At 40.1% G+C, this 11532-nt stretch overlaps 2 protein-coding genes across 3 annotated transcripts in view; both read right to left on the bottom strand.

Annotated features, from left to right (window-relative positions):
- Positions 1–615: 615 nt before the first annotated feature.
- On the bottom strand, positions 616–7673 carry xiap (X-linked inhibitor of apoptosis). 2 transcript variants are annotated; one of them, XM_034884093.1, is made up of 8 exons: positions 7508–7673; positions 4545–4842; positions 3905–4460; positions 3683–3782; positions 3495–3573; positions 1815–1854; positions 1488–1664; positions 616–1342 (listed from the first exon to the last, which is right to left on the bottom strand). In XM_034884093.1, exons 2-8 carry the CDS (start codon positions 4788–4790, stop codon positions 1149–1151), a joined length of 1392 nt encoding a protein of 463 aa, XP_034739984.1. In that variant the 5' UTR covers positions 4791–4842; positions 7508–7673; the 3' UTR covers positions 616–1148. The 2 variants fall into 2 exon arrangements, with proteins under 2 accessions (XP_034739984.1, XP_034739985.1); XM_034884094.1 differs by having other exon boundaries at positions 7518–7662.
- Positions 7674–8942: 1269 nt separating this feature from the next.
- psmd10 (proteasome 26S subunit, non-ATPase 10) overlaps positions 8943–11532 on the bottom strand; it is a 4919-nt gene continuing 2329 nt past the window's right edge. The window contains exons 4-5 of the mRNA XM_034884118.1: positions 9759–9925; positions 8943–9421 (exon numbers count right to left, since the gene is read on the bottom strand). Of these exons, the coding sequence (XP_034740009.1) occupies positions 9268–9421; positions 9759–9925 (321 nt within the window). The 3' untranslated portion in view covers positions 8943–9267. The remainder of the gene's footprint in view (positions 9422–9758; positions 9926–11532) is intronic.

Here is an 11532-nt window from a genome sequence, read left to right as displayed (position 1 = left end):
CACATTACATTCCTTATGAACAAGGGAAGAATAACAACACATAATTTCTATACAGTTTACACTCATTAACACCACGGTTCATCTTCCTTCCAAAATTTGAAATTTCTTAAATGAGCTCATTTGAGACACAGGGAATTTAACTCCTCCTTATAGATTTTGATTTGGCCACCTTACACGCTATGTATCTAAATATTAAAATACGCAGATAATTCATCCAGATAATGCCTTCAAGCCATAACACAATATTCTTGGCATTACCAAAACCTAAACGCTGTTTGGGTTCCATTTGTAAAAACATCTACAGGAGCTCTTGAAACATGTTTTCTAGCTGATATAGATTTAATATAGTTGTAAAACCAGAATAACTTCTAGAGGATATTTGGGATACTAATTTCACAAAGTTATGGAAACCTAAGTGGGTGAAAAGGTTGAGTTGGTGTCAACTTAACACCAACATGTAGAATAATATAATAAGACAATGCAAGTTTCATAGTTATAAAAAAAAAACATTTTTCAAGTATTTCAAACATTGACATTTATTTACTCTTGACACAATAGAGTTCATGATATGTTGAAATAATTTCACACCACAGTCTATAATTGCTGGCCCTAGAGTTGATTTAGTCAGTTATAAAGTCAAGTTTTAATTGATTTACTGATCCACCCGTATAAATTACAATACAGAGCACCACACATTGAGAGAAATTAGTTAATTAGTACACTAGACAGTATAGATTTATGGGACACAGGTGTACAAAACCAACTTATATCACATATCATGTGTGGTTCAATTGCCCTGTCCAAAGTAAAACAAATGCATAAACCTAGAGAAAGGCACTTTTGGCAAGAAAGACTAATGCAAAAATGTTAAATGTACTTTAGTGTGTATTAACAAATTGCAGTACTCATGAAAAAGACCTATAAAATCAACATCAGTTATTTATATTATCCTATCTCAATATGAACAGCTATTTACAATCTCAGTGATTGTGAAAATATTCTTTTTGACATTTACTCATTCCTTCATTTTCATACAAACAACATGGTCCTATAATATATCACAGACGATCTACATTTACTATTAAAATACAATATTATAAAGATAGCACGAAAGCAGCGTAGATGTTTGCAAAGAGTCCATGATTCCCTTATGCAATATAGGTCTTGATCTTCTGTGTTATGGCTCCACAGCAAATTGGACATTTTATGAGCGACTCTGAACACTCCTTACAACAGACCAGATGACCACACGGAATGAACACAATACAAATATCTCTGTCCATACATATTTTGCACTGCTTTTCCCTCTGCAGCTTCCGTAGTTTCTCCAGTGGATCCTCATCTGGATGAAAGAGGAGGGGGGAGAAGAGGGGTGCTCAAAATGCATTTGCTCATATTTAAATCACTGCTGCTCAGGCTTTGTTTTATGTAGTCAACAATATTTACATATGCTATAAACCCAGTTCAGCATTCAAGAGGTACACTACCTTTCTCCAGTGTCTTTGCAGCATCACTCTCTGGTGTGTTTTCGAGACAATCCTCAATAAGCGCTTCCAGGGTTTGGTAGCCTGAACCTGTCCTACTGACTTTCTCCAAGATGGTCTTTTCCACCACAATGGGCTCTAGACCCATCCCTATGGCCTTCTGTGCCATGTCAGACATCTCTGAACACAAAGAGGTAACATCAGTGACCACATTCAGTCATGTTATATTCTGTATTCATACATCTTGTTTTCTTTAAGTACAGGAGATGTTTTTGTTTTTTCTTAAATCTCCAAAAAAGGGACGTCAAATAAAGAAATGTTAATGTTTACCATTCCCATGTCCTGAAAGTCCATTCTGAAGACTTGAAGTCTGGAAACAAACATGGTTCTAGTTAATTTTATAATCATGTAACAAACAAAAGCCTGAATGACATTGCTACAGGTGAGTACATCTTTGATGACTACTTTTTCCAAATAGCCACAGGATGTATATGTGTCCAGAGAAGATTAAGGGGAAACACACACACACACACACACACACACACACACACACACACACACACACACACACACACACACACACACACACACACACACACACACACACACACACACACACACACACACACACACACACACACACACACACACACACACACACACACACACACACACACACACACACACACACACACACACACACACACACACACACACACACACACACACACACACACACACACACACACACACACACACACACACACTTTTCAAACCAAAAACTAAATTCCCATGTGTTTCACAGGAATGTTCAATCACTGCCATTAATCAATAGGTTAACATCTTTCAAGTGTGTCTTAAAACCGCATTTGCATGTCCATATGTGCGTGGAGTTATTGGTTGCTGTAATTGTTCCTCCTGTCCATACTAGCTGCAATAAGATCCCTTCTCAAAGCTATTTCAGTGTAAGAGATGGCGTAAAAAACTAAATAAAAAAACAGTCCTCGATCTGTGTTAAAATACATTTAATAGCTCAATCCAAGCTAAAATGTTGGTATCTATGTGAGTTATTTACCACATAACCCCCTCCTCTGTGTTCTAACTGACAGTGTTGTCTTGCTGAGCCAGGGCAGAGGGATAGTAAGATAGTATAGTGCAGTCTATGTATCACAAAGTAACAAGTAGACTAATTTTGGAAGGCCTCTACAGTACTTAATTTGTTGGACATCAGCTGAACTTCATACTCATAGGAATAGTTTGGACATTTTAAAGTGGGGTAGTAGGAGGTACTTATCTATATTACCTAGCTAAGCATAGGACTGCTGTTTGGTAGCAGCAAAAAGTATTTTAGCCACTTACAAAAAAAAAAAAATGGACCGCCAGGCTCCATGGTAGCTCAGCTGGTTGAGCCCCATATATAGGGCTCAGTCCTTCCCCCCCAAAAAAAAAATCTAAAAAAGAGGGACTAACAGAAAACAGAAAACTAGATTTGGAATATTTTCACCTTTACCTTGCCATCACACTACCCGTCTGACAAAAAACTGAAGCCATTTTATCCATCTCTGCTCTCAGAAAAGCACACAGACTCCTTTTGACAAAAACTGTATTTTTTTTCCTCGAACATGAAAGCTGCTGGTCTAGTGCTGCCACTTTTAATTAGTTTTTTTTGTACTATTGTGTGAATTTGGAGAATTCATACTAACCCTTTAACATGTCTGATTGTTTTGGATACAAGGTAGCACCACTAAGAGTAATGTCTCCTTCTTATGGAACATCCTAACACACTGCAGTCACAGCAATACTGTCTCTGCCTGGGGTCTTTATCATGCACATGATAACACATAGTTAGAGGTTAAGAATGTCATTGGCCAGTAAATCAGGTGTTCACCCAGTCCTTCCCCTGATTGAGGAAATCGGTTTTGTTTGAATGAAGTTTACAAAATCGGATTATTTGGCAAAGTCAACACCAACCCGGGTACTTAAGTGCATGGAAAAGCACTGAATGCTTACAGCTCTAGGTCGCCGTGGGTCTTGTAGCTGGATGCTGTTGACAAATTCTTGTCCTTTTTCTGCCAACAAGAAGCTGCATCTGATTTTTAAAAACATAAATTGTATTAAAAAATAAATTAAATTCCACAGCAAAACAAAAAACTTTATTTATGCGTGTTAAGAATGGGGACCATGATGGTTGTTCTTACCCAGGATAGTGTTTGGCATGTTCTTCCCAAGGGTCCTCCCCCCTCTGCCAGCCTTTCAAACCTCCACCACACTGGAAACACAACACCCTGTACCCTGGCCCTGCAAGGACACACAGAATTCAATCTTGCTTGCATTCATAGTCATCAAATTCTCAAGAAAACATTTAATCACTCAATGTTTCTCACAGCCCAAGACTATGTCCCCCTTGGTCTATCATCTACCTGCACTGTAGAAGCCAGCTATTGCAAGCCTCTTATGGTCAATAGGGTGCTGGACTCCTGCAAAGCTACCAAGCCTCTCCTCCAATCTCCCCATAAAGACATGTTGTCTACTGCCGCACTCCTCCTCCACCGTACCCCCCTGTAATGGGATGTTGCCCACATCGTGCCCAAGAATGAAGAAGCAGTAGGGAAAATGTTTGGTATGTTCTGCCCAGGGCGTGTCCCCTGCTTCCCAGCTACCCAGCATGCCACCACAGCAGAAACACTGCACCCGGTCACTCTCCCCTAGGTAGAAGAGGCCGGCCTGGGCCAGATCTCTGGCTCTCACAGGAGCAGTAGAGGGCCAAGAAGAGAGGGTCTGAAGCCGGGCCTCCTCACTCCTCATGTGAGGGGCCATTGGGTAGGTGGAATCATCAACCACCTCTCCTGTTCTCAAACGATATTCCATGTCTTCTGCGTCTTCATTGTAGGTGGAACCGTTAGTCAGTCTGGTATCACAACTCTGGTTAAAATTGGTGCGGTGGGTGCAGCTGAGAAACCTGCATGATGGGGAAACCTGTAACAATGGGGAAGGTATGATTAAGCTTCCTAGAACAGGATGAATACTAAAAAGTTAATCAGGTTTGTTTATCATTACTACCTCTATATGCCTTTCTACAGGAGTGTCTCCCATGGACCAGTTTTCCACAGTCTTCTTGCAGCTGAAACAGCGGACGCGATCGGCATGTCCAGTGAAGTAGAAGCCGGCCCGGGCCAATCTTTCTGCAGATATCTGCCGAGCCAGGCTGGAGCCACGGAATGAGTCCAAGCGACTGGTCATCAGGGAAAAATCAGCCATGTGATCTGTCTCTAAGTCCAAATCGCTGTCTTGTCTGAGATCACACATGTTAGAACCAGCCAAGAAACTGCTGAGTGGATTAACGTGATGCACAAAGTGTCTGCAAATAAAACAGAACAAAAATGCTGTAGGTACTTTGATGTTAATTACTTCTTTATACACTTAATGAGCATTTAACATCGCAAAAAGTGAACAAAGTAGCAAATGGCCTACAATAACCATATTATACATTCAATTTATTTCACAAGGTTGAAAAGTAGTCAATTTAAAAATCTGTTAATTCATTGGTTGAATAGATTTTTGGGTCTGGCACCAACAATCTGAACAGCTCATTTTGGGTCTGACATACCCCCACAGCCGTTTCAGATCAAGTCCTGTACCCCTTCATCGATTCCCAATGTTTTTTCCAAATGTATGACACTGCTCACATAAAAGTGGATATTTGACAATTAATCCACTAACGTTGCTTTTATTGTAGACAGTTACAACCATTGTAACTACAATTGTAACTACTACATTGTAACTATACAGCCCATTAGGGTGTCAAAAGGGCCGGACCAGTGAAACCAGGGCTTAATAACCAATGAATAACACCTCCGTTTGTCCCTTTTTTATAGTGTAAAGGAAAGGAATAAGTACCAGTTATCAGAGTAAGTTTCAGTCTTCAACTGTATTCCGGTCAGGATGGAAAATGGAATGACACAGCAAGCATGCTGGTTTCCCATTTACCTCTGAAGAAATAGGATCTGGTCAACCCAACGCTGCGCACGCTTCTTCTTTTTGACCAAGACATTTCCCCCACAGCAGCTCCTGCATGAACAGCAGCCTACGCTTGACAGTGTAGCCTGTATGTCAGCATGTGGGATCTATAATAGCATATCCAGCCCTCTACTCTTATGAGGACGGCGCCACCGCCCCCAGTGGACGAATAAGAATGCATCGAAATGAATGACTTCTCTGCAAACTTCACACTTTGCAAAGTCATCCAGGGGGCCGGACTGGACACTATGGCTGGCCAGTTCAGGGGTCTAGGGTTGTATGTTTGACACCGCTGCTCTAGAAGGTATCTGTGCCTTTAAGTGAAGCAGCAAACTGTAATCACAAGGAGGCATTTAATATACCATGGCAGGGATGGGCACCAGAGACTCAGTACACTGTGACCCAACACACACACACAATACAATAGACGGTGCACCCTGCCTGTCTGAAGAGAATCATTAAACATTCAAACCACATGGGAAGCAGGTTTTTCTTACTCTTAAGATCGGATACACCAGGCCAGCACTGACTCAGGGGAGCATCTAAACTCAGCCACTAGGATCCTGAACAAGGCCACTGTCTAAGACTAGCATCCTTTAACTTATATTTAGAGCATATTTTAGTAAGAAAAAGTACATGGTGTGACTTAGTAGAAAGTGAATGTTGCAACACATCAGGAGGCATACCATACACCCACATACATATTTTATCTTACCAGAGAATGAAACTGGCACAAACTTTGACAGCCATGACTGCAGGGTCAGAAATGCTGTCCTAGTTTTGGCCAGTTTCACCCTTCTCTTTTTTTTTTTTTCAAAGTATGTCATGTCTAGCATTGAACCACAGTATTAGATCAGTATTAGGGAGGGTTTGGTCAGCATTTGTACTACCAGCCAACTAGGTTACTACTACTTAGAATGAAGCAGAATATTTTGACAATGTATAAAATAACGTTGTTTTTACAACCATTTATCCAGTATATAACTAAAATGTGAACTGTTTAGCTATGACTTTTATCTACCTGTTAAATACTTCTGTGCTTGCTTGCCAACTAGTTTTCTCTTACATAACTGCAACATGTAGAGTTGAGGGGTCCTAGTCGACTTCATGTTAGTATGTTGATTTATTGTTTAATACAGTTGATGAACTTGATGAATGATATTTTCTGCTGTGAAATTGCACTTATTTTTCGTAAAATATCGATATTTTACGAAAAATAAGTGCAATTTCACAGCAGAAAATATTGCTTCTTGATACAAGACTTGTATTGTAACCACAGTATATCAATACTAAATGAGCAATATTGACATCCTGCTATCTTTAACACAGAATATGTGCTTTACTGATGGGGAGCAACTTCTAATCTTTGAACTTTGTTACGTGTCGGCATTCTTTCAAGAAATCAATCAGCAAATCGAGAGCAAAGTTTAGGTGAATGTGAATATGACTATAACTTCAATAAATATCTGAGGCATTGGTGAAGATCCTCGATAGACCTACATCGGTGAATAATGCTATGCAAGTTGCATCATATGTTAATTCGTGTAATATAAATCCATTAGTGACATACCCACCCATATCTTAACCGTGTTACCGGGTAGACCGTTCCCACTGCCCCCCTAACTCCAGAAAGGTCTCGCAGCTTTGCGTTCAACAAAAGCAACACAACAGCCCCATAGTTAATGCTAGCTAACAGCTAGCTAACAGCTAGCTAACAGCGGAATAAAGCAAACTGCGACCTGCATCTGACAGCTGACACATCGCTAACGTGACACGCGCTGCATTAGCTCATATCATAGCTCACATATATCAGACAAACAAAGCAATATAATGAGTAATGTGTAGAAACAGTCGGTTACAACCTTCGCTAGCGCTTTTTCTAAAATTTTTGTTAGTAAGCGGGAATGCGAAGATGCGACCTAACCTAACGCTAGCTACAAACGTTAGCTTGCTACGTTAGCTTTGCTAGTTGATAAACTATTACTGCAAACAATATTTATAATTACCTTTTAAGACCTTACAACAGCCAGCTCTTCAGTCTCCAATGTCAGTCAGTCTTTGGTGTGAACACTGACTACAGGAGAATTAAAGAGAACTTCTTCTTTTGATGTGACCTCGCTTCCAGGAAGTGAAAGACAAACCAATAGACAGTAAAATTAAGGCCACACCCCTTTTGGCTTTCTTTTAATACTGCGCACCTTGTCATGCGCATCCTAGCTTACATAACGTCAAGAAAGTTAAAAAAAACCCGAGTTCAAAGATTTCACAACAACCTAATAAGCAGTACTGCATAATAGTATAATAATAATCTATAATTACTTAATTTAATTACTAAATTAAATCACCAAACAGCAAATGGAACCACTTCAACCTAGAAATTTAAACATAGAAATGCTGCTTACCCACTTCACGTTAAAGCCTGAGAAATAATTCAAATCATCCAATTAAATATATATTTTTATACTTTGAGTAAATTTGTAGTACATTTCACTGCTAATGCTACAACTGCTGTAAGCAGGTTTTACTATTAACACTCATAACACTATACGAGGCCCACTTTTGTATTTTAGGCTAAAGAAAGTAGTTTTATGGTAAACTGTGGCATGCTTTAAAAGTTGCTAATATCTTATAATTACTACGTCATGAATTGCCTAAAACAGCAAAGGAAGTAATGAAGTACCGTGCTCTGATTGTTTTGGGTGGAGTCAGGAGCATGGGTGCTGCTTCCTGTCAGTATATTTGGACAGGGGGGGTAATGCCAGAGACAAAAGGTCAGCTTCTAGATGACATAACGAGTGGATATTTACATGGAAGTAGTAGATAACAGGTCACTCACTCAGAGTTTAACGTGGTGGACCTTTTTATGTTATTTCCCCTGGGCTAGGGTAGTTCAATCAATGTTTGTGAACAGCTCCTCTCTCTCAAAGCCCCAAACAAGGGAAGTCTCAGACTTGTGATGTCATCAAGTAAATTTAGACAATGAATGGTAGAATGATTGTTTTTTCTTTTTAAACCCAAAAGAGTTTTATTCTTATGTCGTGTCACGTACCCATTTACTCAGGACATTCCTCTGGGTGCTCTCAGTGTCAGACATCACACACACGAGGTTTAGCACTCCAGTTGGATTTTGAGAAAGTTGTTTGTGTTTATTAATATTTCAGACTGTCTTAGACCACACTGTGGTAATAAGATATATGAACTTGTATGTGTGGAAATGCCAATGCATCAAATGACAACATCGAACAATGTAAAGGGGTCAATCCAGACAGTTAGTTAGCAACTAACTGATGAACATTCTGGAGCGTTTAGCAGCAAAAGAGCCAGGAACTCGCCTCAGGAGTTGGCCGGGAAAACCCCACTTAAAAAGGTGAAATGAATGATAAACATTTGCTGGGTCCAATGATTGAATGTACAACTGATAAATACATCCTAAACATAATGTAACAGGCTGAACACAGATTTTTAATTGGTCATTTTTTTAACAATTCAAACATAAAAAGGAATAGATCATAAGAAAATAGACTGCAGTGTTAAATAGACCGCACTCAGTGCACAAGAGCGTTTTTGACGAGTCATCTAACATCTGAGCAGTTTCACTGCCCCATCTGAGGAGCTGATAATAATGCAGTACAGTCCAACTTATCTCCCGGACACAGTCTCATCTTCCACCTGTTACACGTCTGAATGTGTCACACCAGACTGGGATGAGATTTCTCATTATGTAACTTGGTGGAGATGGAGCATCACCCGTAGATCAGTTAATGAATCATCCCTCCACAATCCGACGAAGAATGTTGCCCAGACCGCCCTTGGCTACCTGGAGGGGAGTCTTCTCCTCCTTGTTCTCAATGTAGATGCTGGCCCCATGTTCCACCAACACCTTGGCTGCTTCCACACGCTCCTCCTCGCATGCAAGGTGGCTGGGAAAAAAAAGAAGATGCATACAGTATTGTGAATACAAAAAGCTTTTGATATTTTCATTTTCTATGTTGTAAGCCCCATGTATATAGTATATCCAATATATTAGGGCAGAGGTTGAACTCTCTAAGACAGACAACTCAAATGTAAAGCAAATAAAACCAATCTGAAACACTGGATCCCACTGAAGGTAAGTGTAAATAAATGTTTTAAATGTAGGTGAACTGACCCTTAAAGGGTCTTCTGATTGTTCGTTTAAGCCTAAAGTATTTCACAGCAACAGTATGTCTGTGCCAGCAGCCAGAACGTTGTATTAGACAAATAGGTATCCCCACATACAGCGCTGTGTTGCCCTGTGAGTCCTGGATGTTGGTGGAGGCGCTCTGCTTTAGAAGCAGCTGGATGAGGCGGTGGTTGCCCTTGGCAGACGCTCGGTGAAGGGGAGTGGACTGATACTTGTCAGCGACATTGGGGTCTGCTCCGCTTTCCAACAACAGCAGGGCGATCTAGAGAAAGGGAAAGCTGTGTTACTGACAAGTCATTAACAATTAACCTTTTAAGTGCAGTGCCTGTTCTGTGGTGTCAGAGAGGCCTCTCACAGTTCATACGTGACATGGAGAGTTATTCATGTCATTCAATAAATATTTTACAATTTAGATGTCTGGTGTCTTTTTTCATGTTATACAACAAAGAAAGCCACTTTTTGTGTTCCATACAAAATACTAATTGTATGCAGTATAACACATAATAGCTGCAACAGTATCATATACATTTTGCAGTTAGTATACAAGAAATACATATATCCTTTACCATTTTTAACTAGTAGGAAAATGTTGCAATACCATGACAAACAAAAGTGAACCTGCCCTTTAAATTCACCCAAACTCATTTCCATACATGTAGATTTCCATACATGTAAATAAAAACATATCTCTGTCCTGGGCATATCAGGTCTACAAGCCAAAAGGAAGAGCATAGGATACTAGGGAAGGGGGGTGCATAGCTTCATTTAGCAGTCTCACACACTGGACTCACAGGTACTGTTTAAATTATGTTCATCGGCTAATGACAAAGGACACATCCCACAGGTTAGCTAAATATTGTTGCTTGATGTGTGTGGTAGGTATGAATGTAAAACACGTACAAGGCTAAACTGGTTAGGATTTGGAAAGTTAATATTAATGCCAGTCCAAGGTTAGAAAACCACATGTCACACATTATAACATCCTCCAAAACAGAAAGCTCCCTCGATATTCTTCATGAATGCCACAACAAATACTTCCTTGACAAAACATATGATAAAATCTTATCTTTCACGCTCTTAGTAACTCCTTTTACCTCCGTATAACAACGTTTTACTACAGTAACTCTAGTGTTGTAAGAAGATGGTCCATGCTATACTTTTTTCAAAACTGTACTTATGCATGGCGAGGGACAAACGGCTGAATTAAGAGAAAGTTAAGGTTGCTCACTTTATGTTTGGCTTTCATACATACAGCATATCAAGCTTGAATATTTCATATCATCATGCAGAGTAGGGTTTGGTTGGGATAAATGGTAGGGGAACTCCTTAAAAACTGAATTAATGGGTGTTCCCCCACAAAGTAGCCTCTGGTTCAGAACTGATAATGCTACCTCTCTGCTACTGCTACTGGCTGGATGCCAGCCAAGCTTAGCCCCGCCCACAACCTTTCAGGTCTGTAATTGATCCGTTGTGGAGAAACTATGCTCAAATTGTCAGGGCGGGCTTAATACGATGATGGACAGATGATCAACAGTAACGTGATGATGACTTATTATACATCCGAGGGATGTATGTAGCTATGCTGTAAAGCCTGTAAAGGGGATGTTATGTCATGAGCGTTTTCCAAACTGCCGAGGCTAGTAGCTAACATCTGCGGTAGCTAGCAGTTGAGTACTGTAGACAACTATGCGTCGCTCAACATAATCTGTTGCTCTGATGGGTTGTAGGTCTATCCGTTGTTCTAATTGGTTGTAGTTTTATCCGTTGTTCTAATTGGTTGTAGGTCTATCTGTTGTTCTAATTGGTTGTAGGTCTATCCGTAGCTCTGATGGGTTGTAGGTCTATCCGTTGTTCTAATTGGTTGTAGGT

The sequence above is a fragment of the Etheostoma cragini genome, chromosome 10, assembly GCF_013103735.1.
Source record: "Etheostoma cragini isolate CJK2018 chromosome 10, CSU_Ecrag_1.0, whole genome shotgun sequence".
Taxonomy (NCBI): domain Eukaryota; kingdom Metazoa; phylum Chordata; class Actinopteri; order Perciformes; family Percidae; genus Etheostoma; species Etheostoma cragini.
This window is presented reverse-complemented; position numbering and strand designations above follow the sequence as displayed.